The 27341-nt window shown below is 39.4% G+C and overlaps 2 protein-coding genes across 11 annotated transcripts in view; one reads left to right on the forward strand and one right to left on the reverse strand.

Annotated features, from left to right (window-relative positions):
• Positions 1 to 386, reverse strand: part of CDC40 (cell division cycle 40) — a 31326-nt gene extending 30940 nt beyond the window's left edge. Inside the window, exon 1 of one of the 2 annotated variants that reach the window (XM_017667142.3) lies at positions 145 to 385. In XM_017667142.3, coding sequence (XP_017522631.2) covers positions 145 to 333 — 189 coding nt within the window. In that variant the 5' untranslated portion in view covers positions 334 to 385. Of the gene's footprint in view, positions 1 to 144 lie in introns of both variants that reach the window. The other variant, XM_073220788.1, reaches the window with a different exon arrangement.
• Positions 310 to 26718, forward strand: WASF1 (WASP family member 1). 9 transcript variants are annotated; one of them, XM_073220789.1, is made up of 11 exons: positions 710 to 970; positions 12391 to 12648; positions 12902 to 13028; positions 13240 to 13400; positions 14122 to 14256; positions 18227 to 18380; positions 19769 to 19913; positions 21357 to 21526; positions 23105 to 23284; positions 24356 to 24981; positions 25871 to 26718. In XM_073220789.1, exons 4-11 carry the CDS (start codon positions 13268 to 13270, stop codon positions 26026 to 26028), a joined length of 1701 nt encoding a protein of 566 aa, XP_073076890.1. In that variant the 5' UTR covers positions 710 to 970; positions 12391 to 12648; positions 12902 to 13028; positions 13240 to 13267; the 3' UTR covers positions 26029 to 26718. The 9 variants fall into 9 exon arrangements, with proteins under 9 accessions (XP_073076895.1, XP_073076890.1, XP_073076892.1 ...); XM_073220791.1 differs by lacking the exon at positions 12391 to 12648; XM_073220792.1 differs by lacking the exon at positions 710 to 970 and having other exon boundaries at positions 12623 to 12641.
• Positions 26719 to 27341: the final 623 nt, after the last annotated feature.

The following is a 27341-nucleotide window of genomic DNA, read 5'->3' on the forward strand; positions in this document are numbered from 1 at the left end:
GGCGCAGGCGTCCCCGCTCCCCACCTGTCCCCGCTGGCCGGCGGCGCGGGCGGAGCCGGGCAGCGCCGTCGGACCCTCGCTGCCGCCGCTGCTCGGCGCCGGCGAAGGAGGCACCCGCCCGCCCCGCCTCGGCTGCGCGCTTACCTTGACCGCCACCTCCGGGGCCGCGTCCACCGCCACCGCCAGAGCGGGCTTGGCCGACGGCGACTGGGACAGGTGCATGAGGGCGTCGGCGGCCGGCAGCGAGCACCGTCCGCCCTCACTGTCCGAGTCCGACTCGGACCCTGAGCCCGAACCGTAGGAAGCAGCCAGCGACGCGATCGCGGCCGACATGACGGCAACAGTCCTCCGCGGCGACCAGGCCCGGGAGGAAGGAGCGACTCCCAGGTCCTGACAGATCACCAGGAGATAGGTTATTTTCTTCCTTTCTAAAAAAACAACTAAATGCCTTGTGACATTTTAAAACACTCAGTTAATTCGAATTAGAATACGTACAACAGAGCTGAGAATTTGGAATATTTACTAGGGACACAGAATCATAACAGCTTACAACTTTCAGGACCTTTATGGCGCAATTCGAGACTACGAGTTCCGAAGATACTTGAAGCTTCGAGGCCACACTCCCGGCGTGCAACGCGGCGGGACTGGGCGAGGCACAGTGGGACTTGTAGTTTGGAGCGGGGGGCGGGGCGGGCCTCCCGTGGGCCACGCCCCCGAGCGGCTGGCTCGCTCAATTGGCTGTCCCCTCCCTCACTCCGGGGACAAGCATCGTTCTCTCCGGCCCCCTCCCCCAAATTGAAGACCGGGCACTACCATAAGCCGCAGGAGAAGGGGGAGAGCGCATTCCTTCTCCGACGGATGAGTGGGCGGGGGCTGCGTCGGCCGCCCGGCTGCATCTGGGCACCGAGAGCGCGGGAGCGCAGGGAGACGCTTAGCCTGGGAGACCTGCGCTGGCTGGGAGCGGCTCCCGGTGGGCATGGTGGGAGACGAGGCAACTGGCGTCCGCCGTCCCCCCTGCTTCGGGCGCGGGTCGCGGCGCCCGGCCGTGGAGCGTCGCGGGCGGGGAGGGGGCGGTGGGGGCGGCGGCTCGCGGTGTTGTTCGCTCGCGCGTCGAGCGCGCGGTCGGTCCGGAGATCGGCGGGCGCCGCAGGCGGCGTTCCCCGCAGCCCGGAGCCTCGGCCGCCGCCCGGAGCGGGCACCCCCCGGAGCCTGCCGCCCCTGGGGCTCTGGGCGGAGCCCTGGGAGCTGAGGGGACCGGCGGCCGCCGCCGGAGCATGAGGAAGGGGTAAGGCAGCCGCCCCCGCGCTGCCGGGAGCGCGTCCCTCGGGACTGTCGCCCGGGGACGGGATGCTGGAGGGGGACCCTCGGCGGCCGCCGCGTGGGGCTGCAGGGAGGGGCCGCCCCCGCCCCGCCTCGCCGGCTTTCCGGCCGCCCACCCGCCCCCCGAGATGGGCCGAGGGGGACGGCGGCCGGCGGGCGCGCCTGGCTCCCGGTTGCCCACGGCCGCTGTGGGCAGGGGAGGCTGCGGGGCTCCGCTAAGTGGCGGCGGCAAAGCCGCCGCTCGCGCTGCGGGCCGGAGGCTTCAGGAGGCTCGTGCGTGTGCGGGTTTGCGCCCAGCCGCCGGGTGCGGGCGGAGGTGCGGCGAGCGCGGGACCCCTTTCTTCGCCGGAGCAGCCGGGTAGCGGGGGGCCGCCTGGAGCAGTTGGGGAGCCGCTCGCTCGGCTCCGGGTGGGCAGCGCTCGCCCATTGTGCCGCCCAGATGAAGCTTCCCCTCTGCAGCATCCATTGCACCTTTCCCGTTCCCCTTCCCCTTGCTGCAGCGTGCCCCCTAGCTTCGGCGCCCGGGCGCCGTCCGCCCTCGCGGTGCTGGACCGGAACCCGGGCGGGGAAGCAGCCCTCCGACCCGACGTGCCCGACCTGTCCCGGAGCCGAGTAGTCGATCCCCAGCTAGACGAGGCGCTCTAAGACCACCCAGCCTCATGCTGTCGCTGTCTGTGTACATGTGCCCTGGATTATCACTTAATTTTGCCTTAGGTCTTAGATTCACCTATTAGCTAAGTCTTATTTCGGCCCTGTAATTGATGCAGTTGATTTCCTGGTTATTCAGCCCGTCTGATGTTGTTTAATTTGTATGGTAGGTAACTTTAATTTTTCTAATCGTTTGTTAGCTCTTCGTCATAATTACAAATGCAAGGTCTTTGAACTCTCAAGAACAGTTTTTTCCTTACGCTCTTTTAAGTTTATGTTAGGAAAAGTGTATTTATGTTGAATATTTGAATAAAGTACTTACTATGAATTTTCTCAAGTTTTCAATAAGAAAAGTTTTGTATTTATTTTAGAGTCACAGAATGTTCGATTGTTGCTGATAGCCTTCAGTTAAAGGAAGTATTTTCTATTTAAGGTGGGGTTTTAACTGCCATAATGAGCATTCCCTAATTTATCTAAGTTTTGCTTTTTATTTAGCTCCTTTCTTTGCGATGCCATGTATTAAATTCCTTGTCGTAGAATTTCTTCTCCTTTTTCTAACTTCTGTCTCCAAGGCTCTAATTTTGAAAGATGAAATAATTTTTGAAAATGGAAGAAACAACTGTTGGTTACTTGATTATAATGTCAAAAATTGTTTACATCTCATCATTTAAAAATAAGTGATTCATTACCAAAAGTGTTTTTCTTTTGCTAATCCTCCCTTTCCAGCTTTTCTTGTTTATGCTTGTTGCCACAACCCTCCTAATAAACGGAGTCACACACAGGCATTGCAGAGGCAGTTGTTTTAGGGCACAGTACTTGTTTTATGGCACTTGGAACTGGCGCACATATATTACTGGTGGTGTAGGATCCGTTGCTTGGGTGGGAAATGACCTTGTGATTTACACATTTGTGCCTTGGTTTCCTTGCATGTAAATGGAGATGCAACACTAAGTTGAATGCATAAATTCAGTAAAGAGGATTTCACAGTGCTTTTAAAGAAAATTTAAATATTTTAGATGATGAATGATGTAAATATTTCAGTGTAAAATGCAATGAAAAAAATCAGAATTTTCTGTGGCATGTTAGAATGCCTAATTTACATCGAATTTTGCCTTGGAAACATATGGCTCTAAATTGAATGTTTCTCATCCATCAAGCTTTTAATAACTGCAAAAATAATAGGTATTGTAGTTAATACCTGTATGTAGTTACAAATATAGGTATGGTTAATATTGAGGAAAAAGTCACATGACTTGGTAATATGCAAGTAGAATAATGAAATGTGTGAAAAATAAATATCCAGAAAACATTAAAGACTTTTATAATGAAACATTTTCAGATGACACAGTCCAAAATACGTAGTTGTGATCATTTGTACAGTATGATTTGGAGCTGCTTTGTTTATTATCCAGGTTTGTAAATAGCCATATATTCAGATTGTATTAATATTGTATAATTTTATATTACATATTGTTTTATTTTTGGAATAGTTTAAGATAACATTTCCAAGTGCTTAATTTTCATTATTACAATAGATAGTAGCTTTTGATGTCCTTACTGGAGGATTAACTCTGTTAATTTTCATAGTAGAAACTATTAAAATATCATATAACTTTTACCAAAACAGTGCTTTTGGATACTTTGTAGGGAAACTTCATAAAACTATTCAAATGTCTTTAAAATTACAATTATATAGTTTTTTTTTAGAATTAATTTGATTACTTAAAAAATCTTTTCTTAAATAGCCAACTGAAATCCAGTTGTCATGATCGCTAAGGTAAATGCAGTTACCTCAAGGTTTGCCTAGGCTCCTTGAAGGCAAGAGCTTACCTGATTGTTTATTGTCATAAGTCTAAACTTGCTAGTGTATGTTTAGCAAATAGTAGGGGCTTGATTTTTGTTGTTGGATAAATAAAATGAATGAGTGAAGAATATCCATTGATTTAATGTGCTGCATGGAAATTTTTTAAAATAAATGTATCATACATTTTAATTCATGAGACATAGTTTTTTATCTCAAGAGAAAAGAGAAAAATGTATTTGGAGGTTCTTTGAACTCCATTTACTTTTTTAGATACAGGTCCTTCACCCACCGCTTATCTGAACTAGTGCTAAATACTCTATAATGTATATACCATCATCCTCTCCTTTATGGAATGTTAACTTTCTTTTACCTCTTACAGGTCACTTCATGAACAATGTACATAAAGGTGCTTTTTTCCTTAAATTAGGTGAATGTAGAAATGTGTTTGGTTCTTTTTGACTTAAGTCAAAGGCTTGACTTAACCACAGTTTTCCAGTGAAATAATAATAAAAAGATGTATGTAAATTATATCCTGTGTTAAATGTGCCTGAGTACCTAATTTTAAAAATAAATGACTCCTGAGTGGAGCATTTATAAAATGAGGTATCTTATGTTTTTAGTTTATCACATTCAGTTTATAATTTTGAGTCTGTGTATTGCCGGTTCCTAACAGCATGAGATTGATTTTATTTTAAAACTTGCAAATGGTTTAGAACTTGGAATTTACTGTTTCAGAAAAGCATGCTTAGTAGTTAGATTCACGGACAGCCACCAAATTTAACCCATAATATACCTCAGTTATAGAATTAGGCCAATAATACTAGTTATAAAATTATGTTAATAATTAGTACAAGTATTATATTGGATATACCTATAATACTGTGTACAATCTTTCTATGGGAAAATCAACTCAGATTCTACCTTGAAGTGCAAGGAATTCATTTATCTTGAGTTAGACATGCCAGCGTTATTAGTTAGGTGCTTGTCCTCTAACCATGGACATGAAGAAGGGGATCTTCCTTAGTTCAGTGAGTGGTGCAGCCCTATGTCATCTGGGCAAGAGGTTGGAGAAAGAAACTTGGGGGAGCTGGGGTCGTCTGTGTGACATTGGGGAGGTCATTTTTACATCTCAAGGTCTTTGGCTTTCTCAGTTGTAAAATGAGAAGGTTGAAGTGGATGATCTCTGAGGTTCCCTTCAGTTACAAATAAAAGTCAAAGACACTTCCATGCTTCGTGTACCCCTACCTTATATTACTGCTCACGTGCTTTCTGTTAGGGAGTTACTCCTTTTTCGATCTATTTCTGAAAAGATTATATAAAGTCTTAATCTTTTTTCATGTGCCTATTCATGGAAACAAGACTTTATTTTTTAGGTTTTTAAAAAGTTTTTTGTTATGGTTGTTTGAATTTTTTTTTTTAACTCCTAGCACCACCTAGAAACAAATTTAAGATGATTCCCTTTGTTTTCCTCTTGAGTTTTTTATTGACAACCTATAAGTAAAGTCAAGGTAGATTTTATATATATTTTGGAGAAAGATCATATTGAGTGAATCTCCAGAGAAATTTTTTCTAAGGAAAATACTGGAACTAAGGTCATAGAGTGGATGTATTCAGAACTAAAGTTGTAGAGTCAGTGGCTGAAGGTAAAGAGATGGTATGTGGCTTGGGTGTGGGTTGTCAGATAATGTTTGGGTATCCTGTGTTTTCCTTTGCTGGATCTGGCGTCCTACCTGGGCACTTTGGGGCATGGTGGGAGAGTGGGTGTGGTGGGATTGGAGAGGGAGGAACTGGGCTTCTGGAGTCCTTGAGGACAGGGCCAGTTTTTTGGTTGGTTTTGCTTTGCTTCATTTTCGTGTGTCTAGTACTTGGTTTAAGCTAAGTGGCTAATTGAATGGATACAATTACTACAGAATAGCAGGTAATTCTCTTAGGAAGATGGAAAGATTAGGATGCTGTGGAAAAAGGGGTCATGAAACAGCTATGTTTGTCGTATAAATGGGAGTATTTTGGAGGTTTTTAGTTAATTTCTTATTTGGAGGCTCATATTCAAGAATACCAGGTGACATGTTCTAAGAGAAGTGACATTGCATGCTTGCTACATGTACAAGTCACTGCGTAAGTGGCATCATACTTATTATTTAATTGATGCCAAAGCCCTATAAGGATTGAAGGAAGAAGGAGGGTAACCAAAACAAGTCGCTCATTCTGCTCATCAGAAGCCTGGGTTTGCTGCGAACCACTTCTGTTCCCTTTCCGCAGTAGGTTTCTGCTGGATCAGCCACCTTAATAACTTGATAACAGTGATTCTGCCTGCCTGCTCCCCTTCCCCTCACCGCAATTGGTTGATCTACTGGTGATTACCTCCTGCCCATGCTAAGCCATTTATTCATTCGGCACTTAATTATTGAGAGCCAAGTAGGTGCTAGAAGGATGCAATGAAGAACAAAACAGGCTGATTCTATTGGAGTGAACAGTGTGGTAAGAGGGATAGTTACTAAACAGAAAGCCACATTTACAATTAGAAATTCTGGTGAGCACTATAAAGGAAAAGAACAGAGAACCTAATTTACCTTTTTAAAGGTAGGTCTTTTAAAAAGATCACTCTGGCTTGGAGGAGGCCAGGGAAATCAGTCACAATCCTGCCCACTTCTGTAGTTTATTGGTCCAGTTTTAGACACCTACACTAATCCAGGACATTCAGACCTTTTCCTGGGTCCTAAGTGCCCAGAGGATTGAATTGTTTTCTTCCCAGTGGCTGAAGATATAAGATATAAAACTAAGAAGTTATTAGTGGCCTTGTTTCTTGCCATGTGAACCAGAAAACCGGGGGCATCTGGAAGAAAGCAGACGCACAGTCTTGACTGTATCAAGTGTCTTTGTCCATGGTGCTGAGATTGGGTTCCAGGAGACTCCCTGGTATCTTTGTTGTAACTTGTCCTTTTTGCATAAACTGGTCGTAATTGTGTTCCTGGTACATGAGTCCTCCAATGGATTAAGTTTGTACAAAGTCGTATGGCTAATAAAAGCGGTTGAGATAGAATTTGAACTCAAATTTCACTGTTCCATTTTTTGCTACTACCCTGTTCTTCCAGAAACTAATGGTTCTAAAGGAATTCCAAGAAGGTAGATGTTGGGTGGGTGACAACTGTAGGATGATGATGGCAGTGATGCTTTCTTTGGGGTATATTTGACAGTGGTACAGTTTCCTGTCATTCTTCCTCCTCTTGAGTAACAGTTACGCAGATCTACTCTAATAAGTTAATATTTCTACATTGATGAACTCATTTGAAAAGAAAAAGGGCTTGTATGTCAAAGCATGGATTAATTTGTTTGATTCCTCTACCAAAAAATAGGAAGTCACACATTATGCTACAAAAGAAAGCTTTTTTGTTTCCCACTCTTTAGTAAGACATCCATTGTCTTATATCTGTCTCTTTTTTTTGTTAATATGTGCCAGAGTTAATGCCAGAGAATTGTAGAAAGGTTAAGAAAAAAAGGAAGGAACAGGAGAAGCATTTATATTTTAGCTGAAGATGCAAACCAGCGCTCATTTATCTTAGAAACCAAAGTAAAAGCTTTGTGTGTCGCATCATGATACATGGCTAGGAATTTTTTTTGGTTTTGTTGACATTTTCAAAGAACCTTCTTCTGGTTTCATTGGTTTTCTCTGTTGATTTCCTGTTTTTATTTTCATTGATTTCTCCTCTAATTTTTTTTTTTTTTTTGCTTGCTTTAGACTTATATTACTCTTCTTTCTCTAGTTCCCTAAAGTGTAAACTGAGATTATGGATTTCAGGTCTTCCTTCTTTCCTAATATATGCATTCAGTGCTATAAATTGTTAGTAATGCAGATACCCATTTTTTGCCATGCTGTCCCCTACAGAAAGATGATGACTAGAAGTTTCATGTGGGTGGGAATATTGGAAGGTGAAATGCCAGGAATAATTTGTGTTCACCTGGAGCTCTAGTTGAGAAGTTAAGTGAATCTAAGATTTCTTCTTTGCTGCTGAAATAGGTAACATAGGCATATGCCATATAGGAGAATAATGAACTATAAGGAAAATATAAAAGGGAAAAAAGCCACTAAATGCGCTTATCTCCTAAGTTAGTTTTGGCTTTAAAAACCATCATTCTTCTATAACCCTCTGATCTAAATACCATTAAGTTACTCTCTCCATGATCCCAATTACCTGGTTGTACTATTACTAGTATTGGTCTTAGATTTCTAATTCCATAGATTTTGTGGATATGAAAAATATATTGATGTAATCTGCTTCAAAAGTGATTATCAGTTTTTGATGATAGGAGTTTCTTATGACAATAATTTGGACCTCACCCCTACGTCTAATCCATAATCAGTCCTGTCTATTCTGCCTTCAAGTTGTATCTTGAATGACATGCTTCTCTGTCACCATCACCTAGCGCACATGACTACCTGATCGTTACCTGAACTACGTCAGTCACCTAACTTGATCTTCTAGCCGGTACATTAGAATGGCAGTCCTAAATGCCATTGCCCACCTCCCCAAGTCTCCAGAGAGCAATTAGAGCATCAGCCATTTCTGATTTTGTGGCAGGGTCCTACTTGATTGACCTCATCCCCTGGGAACACTCAGTCTCTGCCCCTTGGCCACTCTCACATGTGCTGGGGCTTCAACTTCTTCCCAGCTCAGCCTTGGTGTATGATGCATCTCCTGGGTAAAAACGAACACACACGTGTTCCTACTCCCCCGACCTCACTTGCCAGCTCCTAATAATTCTTTTGGTCTCAATTTAAATGTCATTTCCTTGAGGTAGATCTTTTCATGGAGCCCAGTATTTTTGCTTCATTGCATTTCCATAAGTATAAGTAGATACTGTCATCTGCTTAATCCATGGAAGACTATTTCTGCTCAGCTGTTCTTCTGCAGCACTTACTGGCACCATTGTGCTTGAGTCACTGGTGTTCCATAAATGGACCGCAGGATGAATGGGTGGATGGCAGTGTGTCAGGAGTGCCATTTTTCATATAAAGTGCAACATATTTATTTGGTAGGTGACTGTTGTTTTCAGAGGAATTACTTTGTAGTAATATGAAGAACACCCAATCTTGTTTTCCATATAGTTAATCTGCATTTGTGGTTTACATACCTCAAACGTCAAATGAACATCTCTTAAATCACTAAAAATAACCTTGGAGCTGTGCTTGTATAGTAACTTGTCAAGTATTTATGTAGTGATTATATTAATTGGAAAATACATATTTTCTTCGAGAATAACATGGAATCACATAATTACTGCTATTTAGTGGCTCTTACTACTAACTTAACTATACTGAATCTCATTTCTGTTCTATAGATGTCTAATGCTGTTTATTATTTCATTAGCATCTACTTGACTCTGACAGTAATGTCTATAATTGCAGAGTACATAGCTTATTTCTTCACTTCCTTTTTTACTTTAGTTCAAATAGCAGTGTGAGCAGTGTGTTCTTTTCAACCTTGGTCTATCAAATTTAATAATTTGCTATTTTGACTTAGATGAAAAATATACTTACCCTACCTATTTATTATTGGTAAAGATAGCACTGTTTTTAAGGCAGATTCTTTTCAGCATGAGCCAGAGCATCTCAAAGCAGCCACATAACTAAGAGGTGTTCATCATGATCGATAGATCGTGATCCTGTGGGTGCCTGATTAGGCTTTGCCATCTCTGTGTGTAGAATTTTAGAGATTAATGAGTAGTTTAAGAGGTTGTGGGTAGTTTTAAAATATATTGCTCACTAACAAAGGGAAGATTTGTTATTTTTACATATTCCTAAGGTGATTCTATAATAGCTTATATTGTTTCACTGCTAAGTTCAGTTATTTTCTATTTTACTTGTTTACTTAGGCTAATAAAACAGTTTGGGATAGATGAATATAGATTTTGGGAAGGTACTTTCTAGAAATTCTGTTTCTTTTAAACACTTTTAAACAATATCCTTTTTTATATATTTTAAACTAAATTGCTTTTTATTTAAAGACCTAGGGTTTTACATAATTAAAGTAAGTATTTTTTAAATTGGAGTTGATATATTTGTTAATGTGAAATTTTTATTTCATACATTCTTATTTAAGGAATATTTATACTATTCTAATCAATTATGTCTCAGAATTATAAAGCATTTTGTCATTTGCATAGAAATTTATTAGGAAAATTCTTTCCATAAAGAACAGCTCCATTTAAACATTCTTGTGCTAAAATTAAGTGTTATGTTGTTATGCATAATTAAGTGGCTTCTAATCTTAGGGAAGTGTAGGACATTTCTCTAAAGGTATTTACTCCCTCAAAAATTGTTAAAATATTTAAATTACTGAAATTTGTTTTTATTTAGAATAGTTATTTTAACCTTTAAGGTTATATAAAACTTTAATTTGAATAGTGCTTTCATGAAAATTGAAAATTAAATTTCTGTAATTTAACATAAAATTTTCCTTATTTAATATGGTCATTTTATAAATTAAGAAACACAAATTTAGATCATAGTTTAGTTGTTTCATTGACATATGAGTGAATATAGGAATTAATCACTTGTCATTGATGACATGATAAAATACTTTAAATTCTTATGCTTTTTAAATGTCCTCCCAATTTTTTCAGTATATTTATTGAAAAAAATCCATGCATAAGTGGACCCATGCAGTGCAAACCCTTGTTCAGGGGTCAGCTATCTACATATATGTGTGTGTGCACATATCCAAACTATAAATATGTATATATATTTGCATGTATGTGTGAATATATATAGTTTGGATCAACAGAAGACATTCTTAAAATAACCTAGAGTGCATATCAATAATATATAGTTAACAAAATATATTTTCAATTTAGTTCTATCAAACATTTTGCTATGGTTAGAGTTCAATAGTTTCATTTGCCTTACTGTTCAAAAACTTACTGTTCTAAAAGAGGCTTTCAATGGACTGGTTTAATAAACATGATGCCTATGCAGTATTTTATTTTTATTTTATAAATTTAAATAAATTTATAATTATAAATATAAATAAAATTAATTTTTAATTTTAAAATCTATATCAGGACTAAAATTAAAGCCATGAAAAGTTTTTTAAGTTAAGAAACAGATTTATTGATATTTTAGCTAAATTATTTTATCTTAAGAAATAATTTAGAGATCTTTCTCTTTAGGGGATTAGACTTTAATTTACATATTCTTTCAGTCTCTTGATGTTTGCCTCAGTAATGGACAGTTTAATTGCCAAAAACCTAAGAAAATATATGAATAAATCTAGGAGTTTAGTGTTTTACATCACTGGCAAACTCAATTACTTTTATAGCCACATGGGTTATACAATAGTTGGGAGATTTTTGTTGCTATGATAGTATCTTTAGATGTGACAAGACAGATCTAAACAGATTTAAACATTTTTTAATTAGTTATGTTTTAGCACTGTCTAATTTAGCTTTTTAAATAAAAGGTTTTCCCCCTCAGATAGGCAAGTTAGGCAATAGTGGATTAAAAGATGTTAAAATATATGCAATCTGTTCATTCTATGCAGTATTTTTTATTGTTTTTAAACAGAAAACATATTTGCAGTACTAAAAAATACTGAAATTAATTGATTTGGTTTTGCTTGCTGATTTAATTATTATAACTTGTTAGCCTGTAGGGTTTTTTCCCCCTTTCCTAATCTGACAGAGGACCACATAGTGAGGACAGTGTGGGGACCCCCCTGCCCAGTCAGGAATCAGGCAGACGAGGACACGGGTCGCTAGGCTTTACCTCACTGCTCGCCACTGACACTTGGGTGGCCAAGTCACATGCCTGACCATTAGGGTCACCAAGGGGCGAGAGGAGTGAAAGGAAAGGGGGAAGGGAGTGCTCCTCTCTAAAAAGCTTGTGAATTTTACCTAAAGGTACTATTTTAATCAGTTTTCTTTTGAGGTTAGGGTAATATTTTGAAGTGACTTATTTCAGTAGTCATAACTCACTGTAGGTAAGTGCCGGCAGTCCTCACTCTGCCCAGTAGCGTGGGACCAAAAAAAATGACCAAACCAGCTAAAACTGAACTTAGCGATTTTAATGGAAAACTTACAGTTGCTCTGTGATCTTTAAAAACTTCGTCAAAATATTAAATTCTGCTATATTGGTATAAATGTGTAGGTAGATGAAAAAATATTAGAATCATCATTTTAGCACAGTGTAGTATGAACATTGGAAGCAGTTCCAATCAGAGTGTTCTATTTCTTTGTAAAAATCTTACCCAGAGTATCTTGAAGAGTGCTTTGTCATCTTGTGTAAGTGGAGTGAGCCTTGGCAAAGTGTCTTACTCTTTTCTACTAAATTTGGGTCCGTTTCCAACATTTTATCCTTTGTACTTTGAATGTTGGGAAGCAACTCCAAGAGTTCCTTTAATGGGAAGCTTTTTGCTGGCATCGCTTCCTCCGGGACATCCTCCTTGTCACAGCTGTTTTCCTCACGCCTGTGCCTCGGCTGAATTCCGCTGCCTGCGTCTCTCCAGTCTCTCTGAGTGGTGGTAACGTTCCCCACCCTTAGCTAGTCTCTGTTACTCTACTTACACTTGAATTAAACTTTACTTACAGTGTTACCATTTTTCCTTACTTTGTTGCCCTTTCAGCTTTGTTGGCCAAGTCCCTCTTTCAGTTACCCATTTTGTGAAGTTTCCAGTGGATTTATTACTGGGAGGCAGGAGGTAAACGCAGCTACATGCTTGCTCTCTGTACCGACAATCAATCGCCAGAGGCTTTGTAAGGAAGTGACATGATTGGCTGCTGCTGCTGCTGCTGTCGTCTCTTATAGCATAGTGAGTGCTGCGTGGACTGAAGTGCTGGCAAAGAATTTCATAGTGTGCAGTTCCTCCCAGTTAAGGTCTGTGGTACGTGAAATTGGTGTTGTCGGGGAACTGGTGTTATTTAACTGAACAATGGTAGCTGAAATTTGTGCATGTGGGGAGTCTGGGAAGTGAGGACTGCCTGTAACTCAAAAGAAAGTTGAACTCCGACTGAATGAAAGTTTGGTCAGTTTTGATGAGATTGAGGGTACAGGTCTGCTTTGACTGTTTGACCTCCCAGCTCTTGAATGCCTGAAGCATTTACGTGGAAATGTAAAGTTGATGCTACTCTCCACAGCTCCGATCCTCGCAGGCACTTCGGTAGACACCATCTCTAGAACAAACCCCTTGTAGTCAGTACAAGCAATGGTTTTAGAAGAATAGTCAGTGATGATGAATTCACCACGAGGCAACTGACATCGGAAGTAAGGTTTCTTTTTTTTAATGTTAATGTTGACATTGTAATAATTGAAGATGGGAGAAGATTAACAAAATCAATTTTGATTCATTTAGTCAGGGGACTACATTTTTATTGTTTTTATACTAACAAATATTTTATTATTAAATGGAAAAGATAAGGTCTCAGTCTGTTGGTTGAAAGTGAATAATGTTAGTTTATTGTTTGATTTCCTACAGGTGAACTGTTACAGAGGTTGCTCTCAAGATGCCATTAGTGAAGAGAAACATCGATCCTAGGCACTTGTGCCACACAGCGCTGCCTAGAGGCATTAAGAATGAACTGGAATGTGTAACCAATATTTCCTTGGCAAATATAATTAGACAATTAAGTAGCCTAAGTAAGTATTTTTATATCACTTAAAAACAATACAAACCAGAATGTTACATGTTAGAGGATTAAGGTGTTTTTGTGATTAGTTTGTGGGGTCAGGGATGTTTGCTTGGAGTACAGAATTATCCTGAAAATGTAGTCATTTTAGTAAAATTAATGAGTTTTAGAACCATTTCTTCTTCCCCTAGCCTCCTCTGAGAAAGGGAAATAAGAACGGAATCTGTAGGAACAGTGACTTTAGATTTATGATGACTTTTTAAGAAACTGGAACAAGAGAGAATGTAAAATATCTTCCATATATTTTCAGAATCTGTTTTTGGCATACCTGAGACAGGTCCCCTCCTAGGCTTAGAGAATCTTGGATTCTCCCACTTGGCCCGAAATTCAGTTCTAGTGTAGAATCTGCTCATGGATGCTGATTTCAGATTAAAAGATGCATTATTTATATGTGCTTTTATATCATTATCTTCTCTAACTCTCAGCAGGTGAGTGGATACGGACCAGGCAGGTAGAGTGTTTCCCTTTTAGACATGAGCCCCGGCAGGAAGTGGGAGAGCTACATTTACAGCTGGGGCTTGTGTTATTTTCCCACTGTTGGAGTTGGGTTACTAGAGAGTTTAAATTTGTCACAAATAAGAAAAATTGATCAGGACAACACTTTTAAATGTTATTTGATATTTATCTCTGATCCCATTAAATGTTATGATATATGTTTCATTTTTGCTTAGGCAAATATGCTGAAGACATATTTGGGGAATTATTCAATGAAGCACATAGTTTTTCCTTCAGAGTTAACTCATTACAAGAACGTGTGGACCGTTTATCTGTCAGTGTTACACAACTTGATCCTAAAGAAGAAGAATGTAAGTTTATTCATGTTTTGTTTTCTTTCACATATATATTGTGGGTTAGGTGAGATGAGGGACATATTAAGAGCAGTATTGAACATGAACTTATTATACATCCTTTTCACCCATGACCTTTGGTGAACGTGTTGTGAATTACTTGTAAATGTCATTAGCATGACTCTTGGCTTTTCCTTTTGGCTTTTTTGTTTTTTACCTCTTCTTTTTGTATACAAAATACCTCTTAATTTTTTGACAGAATTTTTTTAGCCAGACTTTTTCCTCCATTCTCTTTATCGTTTCTTTACTCCCTTATAATTTATTTTGTATACTTTTGTTTTAGAAATAAAAATTATTTGAAAATTATCTGCAATTTTTAAGTTTGATTCTGTACAAATGTAATGCCTTTTAATATGCTTTTTTGTGTGCATATTGTTAAATTACTAAAATCTGATCTAGTTATTTGAATGTTACTCTCCCTTTCAAATGAACATTTCCAAAAAACCCAAATTGCCAGTATGTGGGACAAAAATGTTCCTTACTGAGTATTAAAGCAAGGGTGTCAGGGGAAAAAAACATATTATGGGCCAAAACAGTGGTAAAATATTTCACACCCTGATGGACTACGCTGAATGTTGATGTGTCTCAAACTTCTTTGTTTTGTTTTGTTTTTACCAAAAGAAATAGAACTACCAAGAACATACTTATCTACCCTTTTAATGTGAATCTCTCATAACTCTCTCTTCAAAATATTTTTTTGTTCAGTAACATTTTTTGTATAAACATTTTTGTATAAAAGTTATAAAATAGATCCAAATTTGAACAACAAAAATAAAAAAGGATATCACTGGAAAAAGTGAAAGTTGCAATGTAATGATAAATTTTTTAATGATTGAACCAACTTGTTTTGCTGTAACCTAATCTAATGCCTAAATACGGGGAGGCAAGTACTTAGCATGCTGAGTTTCTGCTGCTTGCGGAGGTGCACGCTCGCAGATCTGGATGTGAGAAAAAACAAATGCGGTACTTTTTCGTAGGACAACTTTATTGAGATGCAGTTCATCACCTTACAATATACCCATCTAAAGTTAAAGTGTATGATTCAGTAGTTTTTAGTATATTCACAGTTATGTAACAATTACCATAATGAACTTCAGAACATTTTCATCAGAGCAAAAAGAAATCCTGTAAGCTTTAGCAGCCACTCCCCAGGCCCCCTTCCCTGGCCTCTAGCGATCATGAATCCACTTTCTGTCTCTGTGGATTTGCCTGTTCCGGACATTTCGTATGAATGGACTCCTGTAATATGTGTTCATCTGTGACTGGCTTCTTGCACTTACTATCATGTTTTCAATATTGGTTCATGCTGTTGAGTGTGTTTGCATTTCCCTGATGACTAATGATGTTGAGCATCTTTTCATAGCGTTTAAGCCATTTGGAGGCAAGTCACCCGGCAGGATGTGATAGAGCTAGGATTTAAATTCAGGGCCTAAATGATGAGGGTTTAAGTCAGCTGTTTGTATATCTTCTTGGAGAAACATCTATTCAGGTCCTTTTCCCATTTTTAAATTGGATTATTTTTCTTTGAATTAGAAGAGCTCTATATGTTCTAAATCCAAGTCCCTCATCAGATACACGATTTGCAAATATGTTCTCCCATTCAGTGGATGGTTTTTCTTGATGGTATCCTCTGAAGCTTGTACATGTACATAAGTTATACTTCATGAAATTCTTGAAAATAAAATCATTGCTAGTGGTGAAGAATATCTTATGGTCATGCTTTCAAATATATGATTTACATCCAAGATTTCCTATTTAAATAAGTTAAACCTTTAAGTTATAAATAGGTCCATCTGGTAACACAGCTATATATACAGGTAGTTCTTACTTGTAACAGAAATAAAACATTTTTTTCAAAATACTGTTAAATTTCAACAAATAGCTTAGCACTCCTATGGAAATTGAAAAAAATACAGAGACTAGTAAATAACTTGAGATGTGTTTGAATGTTTAAAAAACAAGTGTGCCAATAACTACCATAATTGTGTATAGTTTCCTTTAAAATTATATGGAATATTGAGGAAGAATTCAGAATCTGAAAGCTGAACTACTTAATTTGAAATTCTTCTGGGAATGTTGGTTAAAGGAATTTTCAAAGTTATTTAACTTTAGATTTTTAAATTCAGAGTTCCAACAAAATAACATGAATACAATACTCAGTTACTAGATTATAATATCAATATTTAAAAATTACCATTAAGTAGTAAATAACAGTGAGAACTACCAGTGTAACTTAGAAAGTATGTAAAAAATGAGTTTTTAAACAAAGACCTGTACAATTAAGTTTAATTTAGTTATGCTTACATACTGTGTTGACTTACTGTGTTATATGATACTATTTAATGATATTGGATGTCACTGTTGGCACCTGGAAAGGTCTCTGTCACAGTAGTCTGTTAACAAATATGACAAATGATAAACGAGAGCAGGTAAAGACAGAAAAATGTGTATTTATAAGCTCTTTAAATTCTTACTCAGGAAGTTTTCGGATATTAAACACTCGGTTCGTCCTGCGTGCATGCTGTGGGAAGTGGGGCAGGAGAGCAGCAGGAACCAGTCCGTCCTTATGGTAGAAAGCAGAGGCCACTTCTGACGGGCCAGAGAAACAGCATGTGGTGTTGTGCATAAGGGTCGGCCTCGAGGGCAGACACATCTGGGTTTTCTATCTGGCTCTGCTGCTTATGAACCATTCTGCCTGGACCAGGAATATATTTCCTAGCCTTAGTTTTCTTATGTGTAAAAATGGAATAGTAATTCCTATAGCATTGAATTGTTGTAAAGATTAAATAAAAAAGTCCGTGAAAGCAGCCAGCACATGTGCTAGTAAGTATCTTTCATATTACTCTTTAGTGATAGTGAGAAAAATCAGATTCCTTTGCTGATTTTTAGTTTGGTGTTTTTAAGTGTGTTACCAGTCACACGGCAGTGGAATTGCTGAGAATGCAGTCATGGCGTGGCCATTGCACAGGTAGCCTCATTGCTCACCTGTACCAGAGATCCAGATATTCGTGTTGAGTTTCACTTCTGAGGATGATAGGGATACACTTGTAAAGGAAAAGAATAATTTAAGAATTGTGATTACCGTACTGACCTTGCTATGGTATAAGGCACTTTCTCTGTGTACTTAAAACCACATTAACTGTGTAAGAAATCATCTCCTTTTTTACTATCAGGAAATCATTCTAAGAGTCAAGCATGTAGCATTTTGGTACACCTCTTAGTTTAGCATGCTGCATAGTCCAAAAGGAAATGAGTAAATGAAGTTATTTTAAATCATCATGGGTGTGATGGGGCTGGGCTAGTTACTAGAGATAGCAATGTATGAGACAGTCCCACTCTTTAAGAGCTTATAGTTAAGTGGAGTTACTTAGAGTATGCAACAAAAGACAAGTGAAATAGACAATAATATTTGACATTATTTGAAAATACTTTCTCTACAGTAAAATTTGTTTTAACTTTATAGCATATGAGTATTTATAGTCTGTATAACCTAGAGGTCAGCAGTCTGCTTAGCCCAGAATGCCACCGTAACTACGTACTTCCTTCAGTGTTATTGGTATAGGCTAAATAAAAGTAATAAAGGGGATGGGAAAAAAAAGAGTATTGAGAAAAAGAAGAGAATGTAGGTTTGTAGGTATCAGCAGTTAGAGAAAAGGAAAAGGTATATTTGGTGGGAAATGAAGAGATACTGCGTATGTCCTTAGAGCCTTTTGAGCCTGAGATCAAAGGCCGCGATAAAGCCTGTCTGGTGGGAGCTCCAGGCCCAGGTAATGCAGGGGTGGTGAGAAAGCTTTTGAAATGGTTGCTGAGCTATGAGCCCCTGCAGTCGCAATCTCCTAAGCCATGCTTACACAAATACAACATATGAATTTGTCCTTATGTTAAATCATCTTAGTAAAATAAAACACATTCTTGATTTTTGTTTTAGTGTCTTTGCAAGATATAACGATGAGAAAAGCTTTCCGAAGTTCTACAATTCAAGATCAGCAGCTTTTTGACCGCAAGACCTTGCCTATTCCCTTACAGGAGACATACGATGTTTGTGAGCAGCCTCCACCTCTCAATATACTCACTCCTTATAGGTCAGTAGGCTAATAAATGAGAAGGCTGGTTATTTTTTGCTTTTTATTTTTTACTTTTATTTTCTTATTAGAATATATCATTTATATACAATCTTATGATGGTTTCAAATACACAACACAGTGGGCTGGTTGTTTATTTTAGACTTCAGCTTCAAATAGGTAGCATTCTACCTTCGAATGCCAAGTCCCAAACATTCTTTATTATTGGGCTTCTGACCAACACAGAGAATCGTCCTTATCCACCACCTTTAAAAAAGTAGCCGTATTCACTAGGTGACTCCCTAAGGTTCTGCCTACAAAAGACAACACTTATTCAAGGGAGATATTTTGACAAGTACTATTATGAAAAGCCAGTGGCAAACTTACTAATGTGAAGAGACAAGGAGTTGTTAATGTTTTTTTTAATTTTATTTCTAGTCAGATGGAAAATAAAGAGCTCAAAACTCTACCACACTAACAAATATCATTTTTGGTTGTTCTCGTCTGCTTTTGATCTGACTAAAGTTTTTACATGGTGAAAATGTAGTATCTATTTTTAAATTATTTTTTACCATTTAAAGTAAAATCTGGAATTATTCTAGCACACATAATATAGGTGGGTCATGATGGAGGGCAGGACAGCACGGAGAAGACAAGTAATGACTGTAGCATCTTACTGTACTGATGGATAGTGACTGCACTGGGGTGTATGGGAGGACTTGATACATGGGTGCATGTAATAAACACAATGTTGTTCATGTGAAACCTTCATAAGATTGTATATCAATGGTATCTTAATAAAAAAAAGTTTAAAAAATCTGGAATTCAAGCTTTCTTTGAAGTCCTTTCACATGATTTGTTAAATAGGTAATTTAAGATGCCCGATATATCCTGAAAAAGATGATATTTATAGTTATTTGAAACTATTTGTCAGTATGCAAATTATTGGATATTAATAACTATTGCCACTAAAATGACTATCAGGTAATTTTTTTTAGATTTGGTAAGATAATCCGAGTATTGGCACAAACCCTGTACAGTTTCTCTGTTTTGATGACTTTGTGCTTTTATGGTTTTATCTTTGGCAGAACCATTTGTAATTACTGGAATCTCCCTAAGGACTTTTAAAAGACTAGGTGTTCAGCACAACTTAAGTATGAAAATTGTCTGCTTCAGATTATTAATACCAATTCCAAAAACACACGGGTTTCCATTTTCCTTTATTTCCGGTCTGGTTTGTGTGAAGTGTTTGGTTGGTACAGTGTCTACTTTATTTAACCAATATTTCTTCACACTCTATATCTTACTAATGTAAGAGAAAAAACATTTTAGTAAGACTGTTCTCTTACTACTGTAAAGTACATTAAATGATTGTCTTACTAATGTATATTTTAATCGTTGTATTTCAGAGATGATGGTAAAGAAGGTTTGAAATTTTATACCAATCCTTCATATTTCTTTGATCTGTGGAAAGAAAAAATGTTGCAAGATACAGAGGATAAGAGGAAGGAAAAGAGGAAGCAGAAGGTATTACAAGAGATTCCAAAAACTGAAGTTAGTTTTCGTGGATTTGTGTTTTTGTTGCATACATGGAACTTTACTAACCCTGTACTGGGACAGTTTTAGTTTATTGGGTCCGTATGGTCAAATCCCGAAGCCTTTATGACCACACAGGCTAGCGGGGAGCAGGTGGGCCGTTGGGCGATGACAGCGCGGTGCGCCGAGCGCCCAGCAGGCCTGCGTGGGGGTCTGGGCCGCGCAGAGTAGCCCCCGCCGCGGGCAGAAGGCAGCGCCGGTGAACACTGCCCGCAAAGGTTCCGGCGAACATTGAAGGACAAGTAGGAAGGGGGCCGGGGAAGAGAAGGGCCTTCCGGTGAGAAGGAACAAAGGCGTGCTGTACAGATGCTGGTGAAGTGGACTAAGTGGTGTTTTCGTGCCACAGAGCGTATCCCAAATATTTTGGAAAGATTATTATATTCTCGCTAAATTCTCGTTACCTGTCTGCCGTGTTGTCATTTTCTGCTCTCTAATAAACTCCCCCGGATCTGCCTTGCTCTAGTTGATGGTGACTGTAACTGTGGGAGGAGGGAGCAGGGCTGGACTGGGGCAGGGTCACGAAGGAGGCGGAGCCCGTCCCCAGCATCGTCCATTTCTCCTGTAGCGACCTCTGCTTCCCCCTTCCACATGATGTCTTCACGTCGCCGTTCTCTGCCCTAGATGGTGCCCCAGTGTTCTGGCCACACGTTGCATGCTGGTGACTGGCAGCCCAGATGATGCCAGCCATCAGTGTTCTGTTTAACACATGCAGTGGTCTTAAGACTTCTGAGCGGAGTGCCAGGACGGGAACGCCTGTCCGCTCACTGCGGTCCCTGCCTTACGCCCGACTCTCCTCGTCACTGTTTTCTGCTTGGCCCTTGAGGCACTGGACTCTGTCACCCTATTCCAGGGCCTTCAGTGCCTCTTCACAGTTTGAAACACTTTTTATTTCATTTTTCAAGTACCCTGTTTTCTGTTGAGTGACATAGTTATTATGGATTAATTGGACAATTGGATTTTTTCTAATATATTGGCCCGCTAATTGGTCACTTTCCAGATAACATAACCTTAGTACATTTTCAAGTTTTGATTAGAGGAAGGCAGTGCCATTAATGGTAGAAATTTCACTCATTATAGCAAAACTAATAGATGTGAGAGGAGAGTTGGTGAATCCTTTGTTTATGTGTAAGGACTTAACCTCAGATATTGTTATTCAGATACACTATTTTATCTGGTGCATCAGTGCCAATCGGAGGTCAAAGAAACGTGGTGAGAAACTAGGATTACAAGCAAACTAGCGAAGATTTGACTCCGTGTGAATGAACTGTCTCTGTGTTAGCTTTACTGTTATATGATGATACTGTTTTTTTCAGTATCGATAGAATTTTGATGGTTGTGACTTCTTTTTAAAAACTTAGCACTTCAGCATTTGGCTTTATTTCAATACATCTGTTATAGCAGAAAAATCTAGATCGTCCTCATGAACCAGAAAAAGTGCCGAGAGCACCTCATGACCGGCGGAGAGAGTGGCAGAAGCTGGCCCAAGGCCCAGAGCTGGCCGAAGACGATGTTGCGCTCTTACATAAGCATATCGAAGTGGCTAATGGCCCCGCCTCTCATTTTGAAACAAGGTTTGTTTTTTTCACCAAATTAGTGCTGAAATACTGGCTTTATTCCTGATACCTGTGCCTCGAAGTTTTAAGTCCTGAGCTCGTGAACTGGCAGTCCCTGTGGTAAGTGTAGAGATGACTGAAAGCCCGCCCCTGTGAGCCCACAGGTCTGACCTTTGGCAGGTCGTTGTCATATCTGGACTTCGGTTCTGTCACCTATAGAGAGGTGGTTGGAATAGGTGAGCTTCAGGGTTGTCTTACTTTCATGGGAAGTCTCAGCGCCCTCTCAGTAGGACAGGTGGAGTCTTCTACAATTTCAAAATAGAGGAACGGGGTCTTGAATGTTTTTGAAGCATTATTGATTCACTACATATAAAATAAGAGAAGTTAAGAAAGGGTTATATTTTGTTCCTTCTCCTTCCTGACTTCTTTTCTGTGCCGCATCTTGCACCTCGGGACTTTCGCACAAAGTCCCTCGTTCCCTTTCCAGAAACACAGGTCTCTGACCTTCCTAGGTGCCAGGGGCCCTATCTCAGTGACACACTAGCTGAATAAGAATTACAGCGGCATCTGTGAAGAAATTTATTTGTGTATAGTTGATTGATTCTAGTACTATTTTATATATATATATACACACACACATATATAATAGTTGTTGCTTTTTTGAATGGAAAAGAGCTTAAAGTTTCTTTTGTATAATACAAGTAAATTGTTGGGCCATTTATGTGAAATATCTTAGTCTATTTAGGAGTAATATATATGTAAGATACTATTTATATGCATTACTGAAAGAAAAAGACTGAATGAATTGAGATTTTTAAAAAAATTAGTACTCTAAAAATGAACATTCATTTCTACTGTTCAGTAATTCAGATATTTTGCTGACTGATATAATTTCTAACTTAGTTTGTGCACATCTTTTAAATCCAACTTTGTTTCCAATATGCACTACAATCAGTAAATTTTCTTTCCATGGCTCAAGGTGTCTGAAATTTTGCTTAAATCTGATCTTAAGTCACATGTTGCCTTGTTACCCAGCTATTTTCTGATCACCCAAGCATCTTTGAAAACACCAAAAAGACAAAGACGGTGCAGTCAGCCGTCTCGGTGACACTGTTATCAGGCAGCCTTTGTCTCTGGCTGTAAGACGCCTGGAAGGCCTGTAGGTCTAAGAGAGCAGCAAAATGTCCTGGCAGCAGGCAAGTCTAGGTTTCATAGTCTAGCTTTTTGTCATTGGCATCTTGTAAAGAAAAAAATGAAATAGAGACAGATAGCATTGAAGACAATTTGCTAAAAGTTTATTATCTTGTTTATAAGATTCTATATGTAGTTTTTTTATCTTGTGAATTGATTTAGTATTATATTATAAAATGAAAAAAGCTGAAGACCATTATAATGAGCCTATATTAGCAAGGAAAGGTTGCATTGTGAGTAGCATTCTTTGTCTTAAAAGCGGGATGAAAGTAATAAATTTCTGAAAGAAGTTCTTAGAAAAGTGGTAAAATACTGACATTCAAAGGATTAACCTTAGCTATCTCATGTAGAACACTTTACTCCACCAATAATTGAAGAAAAACAAGATACCATAACTTTTTCTAGACCGCAGACATACGTGGATCGCATGGACGGCTCCTACTGCCTCACCGCCTTGCCGTTTAGTCAGATGAGTGAGCTGCTGACTAGAGCTGAAGAAAGAGTGCTGGTCAGACCCCATGAGCCCCCGCCGCCCCCACCCGTGCATGGGGCAGGAGACGCGAAACCCACGCCCACCTGCCTCAGGTATGCCGGGACAAGCGCGTGATGCTTTCTCTCTTGGGGCTTGGGAACTGTTTTCTTTAAAGGACCGGATAGTAAATATTAGGCTTTGGGGGCATCCAGTTTCTGTCACAACTATTCACCTTTGCCACGAAAGCAGCGGTAGACTGCACACAGACAAATGAATGTGTTTGTGTTTCAACAAAACTTTATAAAAACAAGGAGCAGGTCAGATTTGGCTTGTGGGATATAATTTGCCAGCCTCTGATAAGAGCTCACACATTCTTTGGTAAAATTTAGCTACTGAGAATTTAAAGTGTATTTCATTGTATTATAACTTTGTTATCAAGCATGTGGCTTGCAGTATATTAACAAAAATTAAGAATTTTTGGAATGTGATAAAGAACTAAAAGTGGTACTCAAAGATGTGATTGTAAGTGTTGGTTTACTATTGGGGAGAACACTCGAATTTAGGAGAGTAGGCAACTGCTCCTACTTATCTGTCAGAGACACTATTGGGAAGTTAATTTTGTCCATTGTTTTACAAATTATAAAATTTTAAATAGAGGTTAGTGTTAGAATTTTCAGTGTAAAACAATTTTCTATCACTGACTCTTGATTCCATCCTCAGGAAGAGAGACATTAGTTTTCTTTTTGTGGTTTGGAATTAGTTGTCATTGATTTAACTGAAACAATACATGATGAGTTTTAGTAGCATCAATGCATATACAGCGTTGCATTGGCCACAGGTATCGCTACAAATAGTCATTTGTTAAATGTTGAGTCACCAGAGAGACACCTGTCGCAGCATAAGATTGAACATTTTATTTATTAAAACAAGCACAAAATGTTCAAGTGGTGTGACAGTTGCATGAGAGGATGAGGCCTTTTAGAACATCACAAACCTAAGCCCCACCTGTCGGTTTCCTCATGGGTGTACTCTGAGCTCTCTGCATTTCAGCCACTGCTCAGGAGGGTTCAGCCTCCCGAGGACCATGTCATGCAGCTACCTGATGTAATGATTGACAGTCATTTATATTTCATGTGCTTAATTTTTTCTCTTAATAACTTGCTAGGATTTCTTTATCCTTTCAGTTCTGCTACAGGTTTGATAGAAAATCGCCCTCAGTCACCAGCTACAGGCAGGACACCAGTGTTCGTGAGCCCCACTCCCCCACCTCCTCCACCTCTCCCATCTGCCTTGTCGACTTCTTCACTAAGAGCGTCAATGACTTCGACGCCCCCCCCACCAGTGCCTCCTCCCCCTCCCCCTCCAGCCGCCGCTCTGCAGACCCCGGCAGTGCCGCCCCCTCCAGCTCCTCTTCAGATCGCCCCCGGAGTTCTTCACCCAGCTCCTCCCCCCGTCGCACCTCCTCTGGTACAGCCCTCCCCGCCGGTAGCTAGAGCTGCCCCAGTGTGTGAGGCTGTGCCAGCTCACCCACTCCCACAGGGCGAAGCCCAGGGGCTGCCCCCGCCCCCGCCCCCGCCCCCTCTGCCTCCCCCTGGCATCCGACCCTCATCACCTGTCACAGCTGCAGCTCTTGCTCACGCCCCCTCCGGGCTACATGCAGCTCCACCTAGTGCCCCAGGTCCCCAGGTCCCATTAATGCCCCCGTCGCCCCCGTCACTAGCTGTACCTGCTTCTGAGCCAAAGCGCCATCCATCAACGCTGCCTGTCATCAGCGACGCCAGGAGTGTCCTACTGGAAGCAATACGAAAAGGTGATTTTCTCAGAGGCCGTTAAAAGCATCACTACGGTCGTACTAGAACTTTCTAAATATTTGAGACAACAGTGTTTTTCCTCATTTATAAAATTTTAGGTGATTATGTTTTTGCACAAATAGTCTACAGAAAGTAAAGCTATGTTCAACTTGTAGTTTAAATCATTTTCCAGAAAATATATCACAATCATTTTATCACAGGGATTCGTAAAATGTTTGAGTGAGTGAGAAGTTAAAAATATCAGACTTGAAAGTTATAGAAAATTTAGTTAAAACCCTTTATGTTTAGTATGTATGTTAAACTCCTTTTACAATTGTATTTTCTTTAGTGTTTAAGGCTGTCCATTTGGTCTGTCAGAGATACTTGCTCTACCAGATGGCATTAAAAGATGCAGGTTCCTCTCTTAGTAACAAAGGGAAGACCTTTCATACTCTTCATTTATTCATCCATTTCCCAAGCACCTACTATCAGCCAGGCACTAACAGTATAGAATGAATAACAGTGCCTTTCCCTGAAGTACTGGGGAGAAAAAGCTGCAGGAAATACACTCAGCAATGTGTAATTTACCTGACGAGATGGGAAGGAAGAAATGTATCGCCTGCTAACTTTTTAGGGCATGATGAGTAGGGAGACACAGCAGACCATGACGACCGAGTGAACTGTAGATTCTACTAAGAAATCTGTTAAATTTACCAACTAATGTCATAGACAACATCCTGAAAGATTGTCTCAATAAATGTGGTTCCTTTAAATTCTTTCTAATAGATCTTGTTTTTTATTTTCCAACTAGTATTTGTGACGTGCGTTTGATTTTATTGCAGAAAGAGTAACAATATCTAGCACTTAGCATTTTGGTTTACAATGAATGGTTTGGATTTACTGTGCCAGGTATTCAGCTACGCAAAGTAGAAGAGCAGCGTGAACAGGAAGCTAAGCACGAACGCATCGAAAACGACGTTGCCACCATCCTGTCTCGCCGCATCGCTGTGGAGTACAGTGACTCGGAGGATGACTCGGAATTCGATGAGGTGGACTGGCTGGAGTAAGAAAGCGCGTTGGTAAAAACTGCGCTGAATGCACATGTCCTTTGTGGTGCTTGTCCTTTGAGAATGTTCGTCATTCCAGTGTTTTGCTTTCTTTTCCTTATGAAAAATAACCCTTTTCCTCCATGATTTTTGATTTCTAGGAAGAATATTAGCATACATTTCAAACTAAATGTTTGACAGTGGCTTATCTTTTTTATTTTTCCCTGAAAAGACATAATTTTCAAATAAACCACTAAGTATTAAGCATGGACAGCTGTTGTTAGAATAGCAAATTCAGTTTTTTGATATATCTTAATTGTGTGCTTTGTGACTTTTAATTTAAAGAAAGCAACTGAGATTTTGAGGGCAGCCGTATCTATAATGAGCCTTATTCCATTTCCTGATGTTTTAACAGAAGAAACACTGCCTTGATAGTAAGAATACACTCAGAAAGTACAGTAAGCTTGTAGTTCAAATTCTCTTAAAGGAATGCTTGAAATTTTTAACTTAATGTTTTATTGTTTTTAAAACTTGCCTTATTTGAATGTTTAGCAGTATTCCCTTCCCACTTATATATTGTGTGGTACAATTTTGCCTGCCTATAAGAATTTTAAAAATCTCCATGTGAAATACTCTGACATAAATATACATGTAACTTACATAACTGTTAAGAATAACAGTCTGGTTTAATAAATGGTTCATTTAAAGGTTCATAGGTGTTACTCTTTGAATAAAACTATTTCTAATAGTTTATCAAATAATTTAAGGTAGGCTTGAAAAGCATAGATAACATAAAAATTTTTTAATCCTTAAGCTATATATAGTTTCCTCTCAGTTGTACAGATTCATATTGTCTATTGTATAAGGTGACTTTTATGTCATTTTTTTTCTAAGGACACAAAATCAGTATTTTGAAACTTACTATGCTCTGAAATTAAAATCTGAACTTGCCGTCTAATAAGTTCAACCACCTTGACTTCAGTTTAACAGCGTTCTTGAAAGTACATTTTGCAGAGACAGAATGAGTTGTCATGTCTACACAGCCTGGATTCAGGGGTGGAGGGAAAGCAGCACTGAAACCAGGTGATCTCCTGTGAAGTTCTGGCAGTTTTGGTTACAGCAGTGATGCAGTCTTCATCTTTGCCCCTTTTGCAGTGCAATGTCCAGTTCTCCCATCAAGAGATGGGTTCTGTTATGAAATACCTCCCTTTATTCCCACTTGGAGGAAGTCCCACCCTTTCTTTAACCACCGACACCCATATTTTCATGAAATCCTTAGACCACAACTGAAGCTTATGCTCCTTTTCAGTTTCCGTAATTCTCTTATTATAAGC

Source organism: Manis javanica, chromosome 13 (assembly GCF_040802235.1).
Source record: "Manis javanica isolate MJ-LG chromosome 13, MJ_LKY, whole genome shotgun sequence".
NCBI classification, from domain to species: Eukaryota; Metazoa; Chordata; class Mammalia; order Pholidota; family Manidae; genus Manis; species Manis javanica.

Coding starts and splice junctions, on each gene's coding strand:
- WASF1 (XM_073220794.1), top strand. CDS start 13,268: ATGCCATTAGTGAAGAGAAACATCGATCCTAGGCACTTGTGCCACACA. Junction 14,257..18,226: donor TGATCCTAAAGAAGAAGAAT/GTAAGTTTATTC, acceptor TTTTTGTTTTAG/TGTCTTTGCAAGATATAACG. Junction 23,285..24,355: donor CCCACGCCCACCTGCCTCAG/GTATGCCGGGAC, acceptor TTATCCTTTCAG/TTCTGCTACAGGTTTGATAG.